Source organism: Malus domestica, chromosome 14 (assembly GCF_042453785.1).
Source record: "Malus domestica chromosome 14, GDT2T_hap1".
Lineage (NCBI taxonomy): Eukaryota > Viridiplantae > Streptophyta > Magnoliopsida > Rosales > Rosaceae > Malus > Malus domestica.
Genome location: NC_091674.1, coordinates 31,124,902 through 31,142,548, shown reverse-complemented (window position 1 = coordinate 31,142,548; position 17,647 = coordinate 31,124,902). Strand labels below are relative to the sequence as shown.

General features: G+C 36.0%; 1 protein-coding gene across 1 annotated transcript; it reads left to right on the top strand.

Annotated features, from left to right (window-relative positions):
- Positions 1-12,301: 12,301 nt before the first annotated feature.
- LOC103455661 (zinc finger protein SHOOT GRAVITROPISM 5-like) lies at positions 12,302-15,852 on the top strand. The gene is made up of 3 exons (XM_008395243.4): positions 12,302-12,928; positions 13,163-13,562; positions 14,610-15,852. The coding sequence occupies exons 1-3, from the start codon at positions 12,823-12,825 to the stop codon at positions 15,613-15,615; spliced, it is 1,512 nt and encodes a 503-aa protein (XP_008393465.1). The 5' UTR covers positions 12,302-12,822; the 3' UTR covers positions 15,616-15,852.
- The last annotated feature ends 1,795 nt before the right edge of the window (positions 15,853-17,647 follow it).

Below are 17,647 nucleotides of genomic sequence, written 5' to 3'. Positions count from 1 at the left end.
CAAATATATAGGCTTCAGCTTTGCCCCCATTTTAAACATGCATGGCCATATATTAAGGTTGGCTTCACTAAATAATTTCATCAAATCAAAATACAAATACCATCATTTTCAAAGGATAATGCCAGAGGGACTAATTAGTAGACAAAAGTTTGAAAACTAAATAACATGGAAGTTGATGATTGGATTATTACTTAAACATTGATAAATGTGCTCATTTCTACTCGTGACACATCATTTAGTCCGCAAAAACTGTTTACAAATTTAATATTCCTAACATTTCTCTATCCCAAATCAATCACTAACTTTCATGGGATTTAGATTTTGCAGTGATCAATAATTAACAAACCGATTCCAAAATCTCCCTGCTACACATCCAACATTCTTTAAAATAAATATTAATTTAATGCCCTTATAATTTGCTTAAAAGATACCCTTGTAATTTTTCTTTATTCCTTGTTATTCAAAACATAAAAAGAACAGTAGAAAAATATAAACTAAGATGGTTCATCTTCCATTCACGTACAAAACTCAAAAAAAACATAAGCACGTTCTATTTTAGAGGATGCGCCCATAGTTGTTTGCAAATACCCTTGTAAGTGACCAAATAGCTAGGAAAGTTCATTTGAATATCCAATGACATCTCCCAAAAATTTCTCATGTGCACCATCCTTATTGCAGTTTTATATGAACGTGTTTGATGAAATACTTCAAAGAGATTTTTGTAATGTACGTTATATATACTTTTACAGCCCCGACAAAAAAACACCCAAATCAGCCATTATATTAGTTAGAACATGATAGACTAAAAACCTAGTTAGGATTCCACAAATGTTTTAATTAAATGTACTTTGACGAATCCTAATCCTTAAAAGCCAAAGCTTATAATGTACATATAAAAGCTGTAACTCTATAAATCAAATCAGTTCAGTTCAATATTTCTTGATGATATCAGTTTAGTGTCTGTGTCGCACCCCTTAACCCTAAATCTTTTCTCACAACCAATTCAATTCAATGATTCATTTGTTCGCGTGAAAGCAAACATTGTTGGCTCGCGAAGTAGTTTTGTTTCTCAGTTGGTATAGGCTTCACACCTTGGCCTTCGAAGAGGTTTAGTAGTGAATCCTTTGGTTTGTTGATTATTAGGCGTGCTATCATTGATTTCTGCCAACAGAAATATATGTATATTATTTAGAATAAATTATATAAATATTGAGTACTTGCACCACAACGGACAATGAAATCTGCTGGAAAATAAACTTGTCAACCTTGAGTCCTTGACCAATACATCTCTCCTAAGGTCCTCTTTTTAAGGATTTGTGAGGATCTCTTTTATATAAGCCATTGGATTAATCTAACAGTAGCAAAACTTATGAGGTTATATAATCTTGTTACACTGAAAAGCCAAAAAGAAATAGGGTTCACGCTCATCCTTTCGGTCGGCAGATTTCACAGAAATTATAGAACCATTATGTTTAATTTGTATGTCGTTTCCCGTTGAGAGGAGAAGATAGTTGTAATCCATAATAGAATCCAAGATGCAATGCGATGTGAGATCTTTGGATGGTGTGAAAGATTTGAGATTAATTAAGAAGGAGGATTAGGAAGAATGAATGCCAGAAATGATAGAAACAAGAAAGAACAGGAGAGGAAAGGGAAGACGAGGGAGAAGATGACATGGCTGCTCTCTCAGGATCCTGCGAAATCTGAAGTCGAGCTGCTATGAAAGGATGAGCGGAACTCTATTTTTCTGGTGTTTCATTTTGTTTAGGTGTATTAGGATTATATAATCTTATCAATTTTGCTACTGTTAGATTAATCTAATGGTTCATATAAAAGAGGTTCTCACAGGTCCTCAAAAAGAGGACCTTAGGAGAGCAACTGTGTTTTAATGATATCATTCCTTAGGAAGTGAGAAGGTTAAGGAGAAAGGGCGGTTGGCCCCCTTGTTTTGGGGTTGATCTATATTAACGTTAGATTCTTGCCCTTGAGAAATTAATCAATATATTCGGTTTTCCCGGGATTTTCAATGAAATCAATATCAGAACTTCCATTTTCGTCTAGTTTCCCAAGTAATAAAATTATTTTATAAGGATTGTGCCAATGTTTGTCGAGTTAGGTAGATGATTTGGTATCCTGATAATTTAATGGTGTATCCATAGGTTTGAACCCCTTATCCTTTCCTGCCATCTTCTTTGGCGAGTTTAGGTATGGAAGAGTATTCTTGAACCTTCTTCCTAAATCTCTTGGTCTTTCTTCTCCGTGGCTTAGCATAAAACAACGAGAAAGAATCTCATCGGACGTGCCAAAATATATTTGCGTGAAAACAAACACTGTTGGTTCGCGAAGTAGTTTTCTTTCTCAGTTGATATAAGCTTCACATTATGTCCTTTGAAGGGGCTTAGTAAATCATTTGGTTTGTTGATTTTGATTATCAAAAGTGCCACCGCCAATAAAAAGATGTGTTGTATTTAGAATAGATTATTTGCACCACAAGTAATAAAATTACTTTTATAAAGGATTGTGCTAATGTTTGGCTCAAGTTTGGTTATTTTTAATGCCTTGCATGTTAAGGACTTTAATTGTTTTTTGATGTTGGACTAGAAACTATTGAGATGGGGTTAAATATAAACTGTTTATATTCAAGCACACAACTTCAGTCATTCACACGGAAAGTAAAGATAGTAAAAAAAAAAGTATCTAAAATTCTTATTAATATTGTTGAATATCACAAAAAAAGAAAAAGAAAGCAAATACATAGATGAACTTAGAACAATCAATAGAGCTCTTATCAAATTGGATATGGGACCATCGGGTTGGGTTAAAGATGCTTCTATGTAAAGGGTTACAACCTAAGAAATCAACAGTCTTAAGGTTGGCGAACCGATAGTACGCAAAAGAGGTGGTAGTAGAGCAAATAATTGGTCTTAGAGTCTAAAGGAAGGTTTCTTAAAGTTCTAAGGTCTTGGTTTCAAGTGGTCTTTTGATAAGGCAAAAGTAATGAAACAAGTAAAAGGCAAAGAGCTTTTGGTTTGAATTTTATTGAATTATTTGAGTGTCTTTAGCTCTAAGGCCTTCATTTGTATTTATAGACCTTTCACTTTTTCCTTCAATGCTTCTTATGTTTTTATTTAAAGTCGACCTAGGATTATTTTCCAAAAAGTAATACACTAATAAAAAAGTAATTCAAAATATCTAGACGGTAAATGTAGATTAGCATTTAATGCTCTCTACAGTTGATCAGTCAAAAACAATTTGGGCCTGCACTAATAATACTTTTAGGGAGCTGATTTTCACACACCTTTTATAGCTTTTTCCACACCTCTCTTTGTTCCAAGCCATCGGATTGAATAAATCAAACGAAAACAACGGACATGATTAGCCAAGGGTGTGTAGGAAGCTATAAAAGGTGTGTGTTTATCATTTTCCTACTTTTAATGTAAACATCATTAATACTTGTCTACATGCAGAGTTTAGTTATTTTATGAGAAACCTAATAGAGGGTTTATTTGTTTTCTTGTTTCGTTTCCTCTTTTGTCTTATACAATTGTATAAATTCTTGGTAGGCTTGTGATGCATTTTATTTTATGTTTTCTTGGAACCGGACCAACCTGGTAGAAATAGAATATGAATCTGCAGCCACTTGATTTCAACCCCTCCTCAACCTGGTAGATAATCTCAATATGTTGGAGACAAATGTTTTCTTGGATAGAGAGTGAGAGGAAGAAAAGAATGCATGTATGTGATGCATGATGTATTATAATATATAGACAGTAATAATGAACAAGGAAAGCAAAGCTGCTCACGTATAAATAAATTAATAACATTGCCTAATTGTTTATTGTGTAGAAGGAATGGGGCGATGATGGGATTTAGATTCTTAACACATGCAGCCTCGCAAGGAGAATGTCTTTGCAATCATCTTGCCCATGGTGTTCGCGATCCCGAATCTAATCAATACTCTCCTTATGCATTAAACTATTAGTTATTTGTATATATAATATACTAGTCCATATATATATATAAACAAATCAACCTAACCATATATAAATTTAGCTTATCAAACAAAACTCTCATCTCTCTCGACTCTTGCCGTTTTCACTTTTATCAGACAAACAGACATAAATATATTAAATTAACATGGCTAATTAGCAGTCATTTGACGTTACAGTTTAATGATATTACTCTTTATTTGTAATAAAATATCTTATATTTTACTCTAATTAATGATGAGTTCAATATAAAATTATTACAATTGACCGATTACATTTTTTTAACCCAAGTTCCATATCTCTTAATGTAACTCAAAAGAACTAGCTAGCTGCATGCTCATGTGTATGATTAATTATTCACTAAATTATTATTATGACTCGTTGCTTTCACTATAATTAATCCATAAATAGAAGATAAGGGAGGTGAGGTTGAGAGCTAGGGGTGGTGAAAATTATGGTTGAGTACTTGAGATGGGTCCCATTATTTTTCGGGGCCCGGCAGGCAACCACCAAACAAGAGGCCATATTTCTGGTGTAGTCCTAAGAGGTTTCAATTTCTTAGATTCCATTACCAGTAAATTAAGATATATATATGCTGCCATGATATAAATATTTGTGTGTATATATATGTATGTATGTATGTATGTATGTATATGTACCTATGCATCATATAACAATTAGGCCCCCGCCCTCTAGCCATACAAGTTTATCAATATTCCATAATCCGTGTACTTTGTATCTAACGTCCATAATACTAATAGCCTGCTTTCGGAATATATTACATTACATGAGTCACTGACGGGTGATTCCTATCCTCTCACAACACACACGCACACACACACATATATATGCATATGTGACATATATGTATTATGTTGCATTTTATTTATCTATCTATTTATTTATTTTTAATTTTGTTCATGTTTTTGCACCACGTCAAGCATAATCTAAGATGAGGAACACAATTTCCATTAGTAATTTAGATTGTATAAGCGGACAAGAAAAAGTTATTTGAATTTTCTTTCTTCTTTTCAAAATTTTCTTCTATTTATCATCTTATATATCTATTTTAACCACTTCATGGTGGCGTCTTCAAGTTGTACTCTTTTGGACTATTGAAGGCCGTAAATCATTGTGTGTGTTTTTTTTGCTTACATCAATCATTTTTCTTAATTAATTCTATGAATATATGATCTCAAATTAATGAAACTACTCTTAACTATAATTACAGCTTTTGGGAATCATATGATCAAAAACCAGTCAAATCATTTTGTTTTTATCAGTTACTATTTTTCAACCCTTTTAACCTTTCACTAACTAATCATAGATATCAACGTGAAGAGGTGCCGAAGAAAAGATGGTAGAGTAGATCAAAGAGCAATTAGACAAGCGTAACAAAAAAAACCTAAAATTTGAAGGTATATATATATATATGCCCCAAGCCCTTATCTGAGTTTATAATACGTTGTGATATTTGAGTTTTATGGTTGGATTCTATCATTTAATAGCTCACAAATTCGCTTTAAGGTTTAGGGTATTTTTAAATTTTGCTTTAAATTAGAATTCCTAGAAGTATAGGTGTTTGTAAGAGTAGTGAAGTGAAGAATAACATCCAAGTGACAGATAGATCTATGGCAGAAATGAATGACACTTGTCAAGAGATTACATAGTCTGTTATAAGGTAGTTGGGCAGTTAGGATTTAGCTTAGTGAGAAAGATTTGTAACAAGATATAACAACTTTTGTAAAACGATGAAAAACAACAAAAAATACAATACGATCAATTCTCTTTCTCTCTCTCTTTCTCAGCTTAATTCTTTCTCTAATTCTTTCTTCGTTCTTCTGCTTTCTTCTACTTTCTGTATCCTTTCTTCAAGGTTTCTGCAGTTCTAATATGGTATCATCACCGTTGGTGCATTCGACGCTTCCGCATCCTATCCGATACATATATTTCTCTTTCTCAACCCTCTGATTTGTTGATTCTGTGTATTTTTTCTGGGCTTATCAACCTCCCAGTTCTCCCGATACTCGTCTCCTACACAGTTGCTCACCAACTGTTCGATACAAGTTCGCAGTGAAGAAATTTCTTGCAAATTGTGAAAATTGTGCAACAATGGTTACAGCAGCTCAATTACAAATTGTGCAATCACCTATTACGGGTCTCATCTCTACTGTGTCATCTTCTGTTATAGTCAAATTGGATGACTCAAACTATCTTGTATGGAGCTTTCAGATCAATCTTCTGCTAGACAGTCATGGAATTCTTGGTTTTGTTGATGGATCTAAGCAATGTCCTCCACGGTTTCTTGATGAGGCGAATCTTGAAGGAGTTGAAACAGATGCCTACCAGGTTTGGAAAATGCACGATCGTGCACTTATGCAGCTTCTCATAGCTACATTGTCATCTACTGCGATTTCTTGTGCTCTTGGCAGTACTAGTTCTCATGCAATGTGGACAAATCTCAAAGAACGATTCTCTTCAGTTACAAAGTCTACAATCTTTCAGATGAAAATAGAGCTTCATAACATACAAAAAGGGTCTGATTCAATATCTGTCTATCTGCAAAAAATCAAAGATGCCAGCAACCATCTTGCTGCAGCAGGTGTTCTATTTGATGACGATGATATAATCATCCTTGCTCTAAAAGGGTTGTCTGCTGATTATAATACATTTCGGTGTGTGATTAGAGGAAGAGAAACTGGGATTTCCTTGAAAGAATTTCGATCACAGCTTCTTGCTGAAGAAGCTATAATTGGACAATCTTGTAAGTCATCTGTGTCTTTTGGAACTGCAATGGTTGCAAGCACTCAGTCTGACAAAGGCAAAGCTCTTAGTCTTGATCATGGTTCATCTCAGTCTCAGGGATTTGATATAGGGTCTTCGAACGGGTACAGTCTCAATAGAGGATCTACTTTTAACGGGTACATCTATGGACAAGGTTCATCTTCTCAATATGGCTTTGGAAATTTTAATGGCAATTCTGGAAATTTCTTTTCTTCTGGGGGATACAAAGGGCCAAACTATAGAGGGAAAGGAAGAGATAGGTTTTAGTATAACAATGGTCCCAGATTTCACTCTCCACCATAGAACTTTAGTCCTAGATTTCTTGGAGCTCCAAAGGTCTTTCAACACACATATCCTGATCATCCACATGAGATTCCTACCTGTCAAATCTACACAAAAAGGGTCATGTGGCTGCAGATTGCTTTCAAAGACATAATATACCAACTGCTGGACATGGAGCAGCTATTCAATGTCAAATTTGTTGGAAGTTTGGGCACTTTGCTACCCAGTGCTATCATAGGAACAACTTTGCATACCAAGGAAGACCACCCTCAGTTAATCTTACTGCAATGCAAGCAAGTATACTCCTTCTGCACCACCTGAACAGTTTTGGGTTGCGGATACTGGTGCCACATCTCATATGACTTCAGAGCTTGCAAATCTTGATTTGGCTACTCAATATCAAGGCACAGATACAATAACCACTGCGAGTGGTGCAGGTTTGACAATTTCTAGTATTGGCACATCTACATTGCAAGCTCCTACTCATACCTTTAAATTGCAAAATGTGTTGCATGTTCCTAAATTATCACAGCACTTATTGTCCATATATCAACTCTGCAAGGATAATCAATGTAGATTCATATGTGATGATATTTCCTTTTGGGTTTAGGACAAAATCACAGGGAAAATCCTACTCAAGGGACTGTGTAAAGCTGGCTATTACCTCATTCCATTTAAATCTCCACAGAAGACACTACCTGCATCATCCACATTACATACATGTTATCTAGCAAAACCAGTTACTACAAGCTTATGGCATCAATGATTAGGGCATCCCTCAAACACAGTCACTTCTGCAATGTTGCAACACACCAACGTTCCTGCACTCATAGATACATGTCCAACAATTTGTACTCCTTGTTTGCAAGGCAAATTTACAAAGTTGCCTTTTTCTTTTTCTGCAAATAAGTCTGTAACCCCATTAGAGGTGATTCATAGTGATGTTTAGGGACCTACCTTTGTGTTGTCAATTGAAGGGTATAGGTACTATGTTAGTTTCATTGATGAATGTACTCGATACACATGGATTTTTCCACTGAGAAATAAAGTAGAAGTGTTTCAAATATTTGTTAAGTTTCATGCCTTCTTAATTACCCAATTTTCTGCCCATATTAAAACCTTTCAAAGTGATGGTGGTGGTGAATATACAAGTCATCAATTTCAAAACTTTCTAGCATCCAAAGGCATTTTACATCAAAAATCTTGTCCATACACTCTAGAGCAAAATGGATTGGCCAAAAGGAAACACATGCACATTCTAGAAACTGCAATCACATTATTGCACATAGCTACCCTTCCATCCAAGTTCTGGTTTTTTTGCTTGCTCAACAGCCATCTATTTGATAAACAGAATGCCTAGTCTTTCTCTAAAAATGCAATCCCCTTACAAGTTGTTATTTGGTCACCCTCCAACCCTTACACATCTAAAAATATTTGGTTGTGCCTGTTATCCTTTGTTAAAACCTTACAATAGCTCTAAACTTCAACCAAAAACAACAACTTGTATATTTTTGGGATATGCAGACAACTAAAAAGGGTTTATCTGTTTAGATGGGATCACAAACAAGGTTTATATCTCTAGGCATGTTCTTTTTTATGAAACACAATTTCCATATTCCACTACATCAGTTGCTATACCTCAGTTGATCCAACCAACATCTAAGTCATCATTTCCTTTATCTGTATCATATATACCATCAGTATCATTGCATAATTAGGTTACATTACAATCATCTCATCTGCACTCATCTTCATCTCGAGCTTTAGAGTCATTGAATCCAATATCATCTAGTGCCACCAATTTCTTGACTACATTTATAGCCTCAGAGTCCTTGGAAACACAATCATGTGGTGCTTCAGCATCTATTTCATCACCATTCCTACATCATTCAGCTACATAGTTACCTTCCTCACCTACAGAATCTAGCCACCATGACTTTACACAGGTCTCGATGATCCCTGATGATCCTGATTTCCAACAAGACTAACTTATTGTTGATCTTCCTATACATATGAATCTGCATCCAATGCAGACCAGGTCCAAAAGTGGCATTGTCAAACGAAAGGTTTATTCTGCATCAGTGGCTATCAACTCACCACAACTTGAACAAAAAACATTCAAAGCAGCTGCAAAAATACCAGAGTGGCAGTCTGCAATGCAAGAGGAACTTACTGCTCTCTATTCTCAACAAACATGGTCTCTTATTCCTCTCGCACGACATAAAAATCTTGTTGGTTGTAAGTGGGTGTATAGAATCAAACGGAATGCAGATGGTTCGATATCTCGATATAAAGCACGGCTTGTTGCAAAGGGTTACAGTCAAGAGGAGGGCATTGATTATGGTGAAACATTCAGTCCGGTGGTCAAACCAACAACCATTAGATTGATTCTAGCATTGGCAGCTCAGTTTAAATGGACTCTTCGACAACTGGATGTTAAAAATGCATTCTTGCATGGTTTACTCCACGAAGAGGTGTATATGGAACAACCTCCAGGCTTTCAAAGTCCTAATCATCCATCCAATTATGTATGCAAGCTTCAAAAATCACTATATGGTCCGAAACAAGCTCCTCAAGCTTGGAATGAGAGATTCACAAGTTTTCTGCCAGGATTGGGATTTCAACAGTCTCTCGCCGATCCTTCTTTATTTGTTAAACACACATCACAGGACACGATTGTTCTATTGCTCTATGTTGATGATGTGATCCTAACAGGCAGTGATCCTCAGTTGGTTTATGATGTTATTGTTGATCTCACAAAGGAATTTGACATGAAGGATTTGGGTATTTTACACTACTTCTTAGGCCTCCAGATTCAATACACTTCTGATGGCTTATTTGTCTCTCTATCGAAATATACAAAGGAGTTAATTAATAAAGTTGATCTTCAAGATTGCAAACCGTGTGCTACTCATTGTCTTCCCTATCACAGATTGCTCAAAGATGATTGGAGACCTTATCACAGTCCTGACCAGTATCGAAGTATTGTTGGAGCATTGTAATATCTCACGTTTACTCGACCTGATATTGCTTTTTTAGTTAACCAAGCTTGTCAATTTATGCACAATCCTATGAAATCACATGTTATTGCAGTAAAACGAATCATCAGGTATCTCCAAGGCATTTCGGAGTATGGTATTCGATTTCAATCATGACCAATCTATCTACAATCATATAGTGATGCTGATTGGGTTGGAGATCCAAATAACAGAAGATCTACATCTGGTTTCATTGTATTTCTTGGTTCCAATCCAATTTCATGGACTTCGAAGAAGCAACATACTATTTCTAGGTCCTCCACAGAAGCTGAATATAGAGCTCTTGCTATCACTGCAGCTGAACTTGCCTGGATCAGACAATTATTTTGTGATTTTCACATTCCATTACAATTGCCTCCCATGATTCATTGTGACAATGTTTCTGTTATTGCTCTATCTACAAATCCAGTGTTTCATGCTAAGTCTAAACATATTGAAATTGATTACCATTTTGTGAGAGAACGGGTAACACGAGGAGATCTTCAGATTCAACATGTTTCCTCATCTGATCAATCTGCTGACATATTGACTAAAGGGTTGTCTGCACCATTGTTTCGGTTGCATTGTGACAATCGCATGCTCAGTTCCTACAAGCATGAGCTTGAGGGGGGATGTAAGAGTAGTGAAGTGAAGAATAACATCCAAGTGACAGATAGATCTATGGCAGAAATGAATGACACTTGTCAAGAGATTACATAGTCTGTTATAAGGTAGTTGGGCAATTAGGATTTAGCTTAGTGAGAAAGATTTGTACAAGATATAACAACTTTTGTAAAACGATGAAAAACAACAGAAAATACAATACGATCAATTCTCTTTCTCTCTCTTTCTCAGCTTAATTCTTTCTCTAATTCTTTCTTCGTTCTTTTACTTTCTTCTACTTTCTGTATCCTTTCTTCAAGGTTTCTGCAGTTCTAATAGTGTTGAGGTACATAGATATAAAAACAAATTTATCATCAATTAGGTATGTTATGTTCGTACTAATTTTTCAATGAACTTTGTGGTTCACACATGTTTCAAGAGACAACTTAATTTTTGTTTGATCTCTAATATAAGGATTTTTGTGTGTATATATGAAAATGTGCAAAATCTTCACAATAGACATGGGTGTATTATCTACATTGCAAAACATTGAAAAATATGTACAAAAGTAGATGATTGAGAGAGAAAATGAATAGTAAAGTTCTTTGTATTCCGATGATGATTAATTGGTACAACAATGCTTCTTTCAGCTACTTATATCAACATAACAAACTACTACTAATGGTTAACAAAACTAAAAGCTCATCACACCAGATCATGTCTTATATCAATCTTTGCTATATAAAATCACTAAATAGTGACACATCATAGTGTAGTATGCCTTTAATTATGAGTACGATTTTTAACAATTACATGTATATGACTCATCTTAATTAACAAATTTCTTGCGCCGATAATGGAAATGGATTTTGGGGATCTTATTTTGTTAACAAAAAGAAAATATAATTAAATTGGTACATGAAAGTTGTACGTATTTCATCCAAAGCTATACGTATGCGGCAAGGATAAAACCCAGGGAAAATGCCAAATTGATCAAAAAAGGCCAATGCTGCCAATTTCCAACTCACTATTTTGCTGATGCACTCAGTTTACCAAAAAGTAAGCATCTTGCACAGAATTATGATTTCATTGACTAGTATGCCCTTGAGGGTGACATCACATCCTCAGCAATACCTTTATAAAAGCTGCTTCAAAATTAATAAATTGAGTGTGTGTACAGCAAGAAGAAAGGGGTACTTCGGTCAATGAAATCTCCCAAGGATTTTTACCCATGCCTCTGTACCGACGGTATATATAGAAGTTATGATGCAAACTTAATCCGGATATAAGTTTAATCAATTTGATTAGAGTAATGTACTCTCTCAACACTCAAGTTAAAATACATGTTTCCTAATTTAAATGAGTTTAACATAAATTATCAATCGTTAGGTTATAAAAACAAAATACAAACTTAATTATATAGAAAGCACTTACCTAGAGGTAATAGGAAATTAAAGAAAAAAAAAGGTTGGACAGGGAAGCTTACGTGTATATTTGGGGCTTTGGGATGTATTAAAGCATGCAAATCGGTTTGGAAATATTTACTGTGTGCTGTGAAAGAATTATATGAGTGTTTTTTGTTCTTTATGGGGATGTTTTATTTTTCCTGTGGAGCCCCTTGCTGCTTGTGGGATCGAGTTTCGAGCTTTGTGATAGGCTCTGTAATCTCTCTCTCTCTCTCTCTCTCTCTCTCTCTCTCTCTCTCTCCTTATGAAGGAGTTTATTAAGGAGGACACTCCACACAAGGAAGCTGAGGGTTGGAAGAAAGAAAGAAAGAGGGAGAGGAGAGAAAGCTGATTGTTTCGAAAAGCTGATGAGAGTTGAAAAGATAAAATAAAATAAAGAAGGAAAGCTGATAGATAGCATGAGGTAACCGAAAGAAAAGAAAAGAAAGAAAGAGCTTTTTTTTTTTTTTTTTTTTTTTTTCTTCCTCCTTCTCATGTCCCTTGTAGCCTTTGTAGCTTCATCTCTCTCTCTCTCCCTCCCCACCTCTTCCCCAATACATCACCACCCTCTTATTACTATTACTTTTAATCATATATATTAAACTTCAATTAGAGAGAGAGAGAGAGAGATCACTTTGCATCTTAGTTAGCTTATATTACAGAAGATTTTCACGCAGGAGAGATCAGAGCTTCTAATTCCCTATGTTACCCAATAACTCTTCTTCCTTGGTCCCTTCTTCTGATCCTTTTTCTTGCTTAGAAAATGGCAACACCAATAAAAGAAAGAGAAGACCTGCAGGCACTCCAGGTATACATACATCTATTATTTATATCATTAATTGATATTAATGTTAGAGTTCTCTCCTTGGTGTAATCTTTTACTTAATTTGGCTATGCGATCGATATATTTTTTTTCGTTCAAGTACAATAAAGGATTAGGCTGTATTAGCTGGACAATGTAAAATGATGTGTGATCAACATATATGTATATATATGTGGTATTTTTATGTGCTATATTAATTTGTGTGTATGTGTGATATAGATCCAGATGCGGAGGTGGTGTCACTTTCGCCGAAAACCTTACTGGAATCGGATCGTTACATTTGCGAGATCTGCAACCAAGGGTTTCAGAGAGACCAGAACCTACAGATGCACCGGCGGCGGCACAAGGTGCCATGGAAGCTGCTGAAGCGAGAGACTCCGGTCGTGAAGAAGCGGGTGTTCGTGTGCCCGGAACCAAGCTGCCTGCACCATGATCCCTGCCACGCCCTCGGCGATCTCGTCGGCATCAAAAAGCATTTCAGGAGAAAGCACAGCAACCACAAACAGTGGGTTTGTGATAAGTGCTCAAAAGGGTATGCAGTTCAATCAGATTACAAGGCACATCTCAAAACCTGCGGCACCAGAGGACATTCTTGCGACTGCGGCCGTGTTTTCTCTAGGTAAGGAAAAAGTGGTTGTCTTTTTTTTTCAACGATAACCCCCTCAATTCCTCCAAACACCAACGGCAGTCAAAATTTCTTATTATATCTTTAAACACGCATAATTACATGATTGAACCCAAACAATTAGATAGTGCATATCCCAATTTCTATATCACGTTTTTTCTTTTGAATTGTGAAAATGATAAATGTTGTACATATGTAAGATCATGATTTCAGATGGCAAAAGGCTTCCAAATGCATCATGATAAATATCGAACCTTTCAAGCTCTCTTTTTGTTAATTGGTTTTGACTTTGATAAAGTAAAGAAAACAGCGAAAAGGTTTTGGTCCCTGATGAGTGGTCTTGACTGACGGAAACTCAATTTGGAAAATCAAGTATATCTTAACTGTTTTTCTCGAAACCTATTTAGGACATATATGTACAGACTAGAGAGGAGATGTTTTGCTCCCATAGTTTAATCTTTCAACTTGGTTAATTTTTATGGTATCCTAAGACGTACAATGGCTATATATTGACTAAGGACGATATGGAATATATCATAAAGATTAGCTTTTCAGTAGTAATTAACATGTTTTTATTCCTATCTAATTAATATATAACTATCCTCGATCCTCTAGCTACCATTTCAATCCTTGTTCCTCCTTTGTCATTGTTTATTCTTGGTAATGCTCCTTTATCATGTTCAAAGGCAAGGCTAGAGACCAACTATTTAGACTAAATTTTGTAACTATATGATGTGATTGTTTACAATTAGAGATTACTAAGTATTAATTAACATGATTATTTCATATTTGTAAATTTGGATGCCTTGTTTTAAACATCCATATTCAATCAATATTATGCAAATCGAGATGTTATATATCTATATACGCAAAACTAATACGCTTATTAACATATTAACATATGTGGGACTCAAATAGAATAGTAAGATTCACTTGTATTAAAGAGCGTGTCAGTGTTAATATTATTATACGCATACTTGATAAATGCATAGTTTTCCTTCTAAGTTTATTTGATATATTTACATTTATTTTGGTAAATAGGGTTGAGAGTTTCATAGAGCACCAAGACGCTTGTAACATGGATCGTGTGCGGCCGGAATCACAAACGCTGCAACCGGCAGCATGCCTGTCACGAACGGCTTCAAGTCCTAGTCCATCCTGCAGTGACAACAATTTCAGCAGGGCTCCATCCACTTGGCCTCCATCTAATAATTTGGTACTACCACATCCAAGTCCAACTGAGTACACCAAATTAATCTTAATAAACCCTCCTGATCACGCTGATCATCATCAAGCTACATTGTCCAAGAAGAATAGTAGTAATGCACATTACAATTTGGATCTTCAGCTCGCAACCACGTCGAATATTAATATTCCTATCAATGAAGTATCTGTTTCGTCTAAGAGAGAAGAAAACCATTCCACTCAGCTGCAGCTCTCAATTGGTTCATGTGAATTTGGCGGGGGTGATCGTAGTCATCAGAACAAAACTATTGAACAACATTCGAACATTATGATCGCGAATCGAAATTACTCCCCGAGGAGGAACGAGGTGAAGGAAAGGGAAAGGGAAAGCAGCAGTACTACTACTAATCATCACGAGCATGATGACGATGGTCAGAAACCTAAACCTGCCACCGTGGCTGCTGGGATATTGAGGCTGAAAGAAGAAGCGCGAGAGCAGTTAAGGCTTGCGATGGCGGAAAAGGCTTACGCCGAAGAGGCGAGGCAGCAAGCGGAGAGCCACATCAAACTGGCGGAGAAGGAGTTTGCAAATGCCAAGAGAATAAGGCAACAAGCACAGGCCGAGTTAGACAAGGCTCACGCTTTGAAAGAGCAAGCGGTCAAGAAAGTGAACTCTACCATTCTCCAAATCACTTGCCATGCCTGCAAGAAACAGTTTATGCAAGGTGCGCATGAAGCAACAACCAATCAACATTCTCTGGTTTTGAGTTACATGTCATCGGCTATAACGTCAGAAGGTGATCATCGATTAGAGAAGGATATCAGTACTCGAACCCATCATGCAAAATCTGCTAGCGCCTAAGTAGTTTCCTATTTTCCATCCTCCATCTCTATGTTTTAACCTTTTTTATTTTTTGTTTTTATTTTTTATGGTTTTGTTCTCTATTTCCTTTTGAGGTTCTATCATATTACAAGCTTGTAATTAGGTAATATAATTAAGGTTTATGAGTAGACGAGTGTTGCACTGATCGTGCAATTTGTGTGGAGTTATTTGTTCATTAATTATTTGATAAATGAAGATCACTATCGATCATACAAATATGTGATGCATGATTTTGTTGAATATATATATCCCTTTTAAATCCAAATATATCTTGATTTCTGTGACTAACCCACCGAAGTTAGCTCAGTGGTAAGCATGGGTAAGGTGGTGTGTACTAGCTCAGTTACCCTAGATAGGTTAAATTTCTTTAATTTTCTCACTGATCATGATCTGTATATGTATTCATATTCAATGACCATGTATAATCGAAGGAGAGATCCTGGCCTCTAGTTTTCTCTTGGATCCCTCAACATGACAGCATTTATATACATGTGATGTGAGTACCCTAGCGTTAGATTTTCTGTTTGGACTATGTGAAGATATCTCATAATGGAGGTGACCTCTCCAGTCTTCATCACAAGTCCATGACCACTGACCAGACTAGCATTTAAACCCTAATCCGCACTGAGCGAAATTGATATCCTAAAAGAGTTATATATATATATATATATATATATTATATGTATTATATGTAGATGTCAATATTATATTATAGAGAGAAAAGAGAGAAGACTAGTCCTTTTTGTGACTGCGGGGTTGTTCTGGTGTGTATATAAATGCGAATGAAAAGGGGATGAGCATTGATCATCACCATGTTTTTCAGTTCCCACACAGACTCAGTTGTAAGGACGGGTGGGTTAATGACAAATTCAGAAGTCCTTCTCAACGTCTTCAAACACACAGACACAAACAAACTCCATTCATAACTATATCACATACATATAATCTCTCTCTCTCTCTCTCTCTCTCTCGCGCGCGCATGCATCAGAATCAGAGCCACATAGCAGTGCCTGCAAAGAAATAAAAAGAACAGCATCTTTCCAAATCTGCAGAGACCATTCAAAGCTTTTCAAGTTAGAAAGATTACTTTTTCTTTGGCGTCATTATTGACCTGGATCATGCGCACACACAATCGTGCGCAGGGTAGAATTTGGGGTGTATGGGATATGGCCGAAACCAAAACACAAAGGCCAACTGACCACATTTATGCAATTGAAAGTCCAAAGTCGTATTTGGACCCATAACTCATTACTTTGGTCCCTAACATTTCAAATCAATAAAAGTGGTCATTGAGATTGTCCACCATCCATCGTTTTGGTTATTCCGTTAAAAACTCCGTTAAGTGTCCCAGAGCTCTTGACCGGAAGTTTGGGCAATTTTCAAAGCTTCGTAACGCAATCGTTTCTTAACCAAATTCGACCCATAATATATCAAAATGAAGATAGGAAAGTGTAAAATAAGATTATACCTATTTGGAAGCCCAATGGCTGCCGGAGATGGCTGGAAAATAGCCTCAAAGTTGACTGGTCCGAGGAAAAATTGTAAAACTCACCGGAAACTGGATAAACTTTAAACATTCACAACTTCTTCAATACTCAACGAAATCAGTGATTCAAAAACAAAAATCATACTTCTTGACGAGAAAAAGAGAATGATATCTTTTTAGATGGCTAAATCGCAGTGGTTTGGCCGGAAAATGGCTTAAAAGTGGCTAACTCGAGACCAAGACAGTTACTTTCGAGCCTTTTTCCTGCCAAACCACTGCGATTTAGACATCGAAAAAGGATTAGGGTTGCATTGAAAATTCCCGAGAAAATGAAAGTCTTCCACTTTTCATGGTATCATTCTCTTCGTCTCATCGAGAAGTATGATTTTAGTTTTTGAATCACTTGATTTCGTTGAGTATTGAAGAAGTTATGAACGTTTAAAGTTTATCTAGTTTCCGCTGAGTTTTTCAGTTTTGTTTCGGAACAGTCAAGTTTGAGGCTATTTTCCGACCATCTCTGGCAGC

Coding starts and splice junctions, on each gene's coding strand:
- LOC103455661 (XM_008395243.4), top strand. CDS start 12,823: ATGTTACCCAATAACTCTTCTTCCTTGGTCCCTTCTTCTGATCCTTTT. Junction 12,929..13,162: donor AAGACCTGCAGGCACTCCAG/GTATACATACAT, acceptor TGTGTGATATAG/ATCCAGATGCGGAGGTGGTG. Junction 13,563..14,609: donor TGCGGCCGTGTTTTCTCTAG/GTAAGGAAAAAG, acceptor TTTGGTAAATAG/GGTTGAGAGTTTCATAGAGC.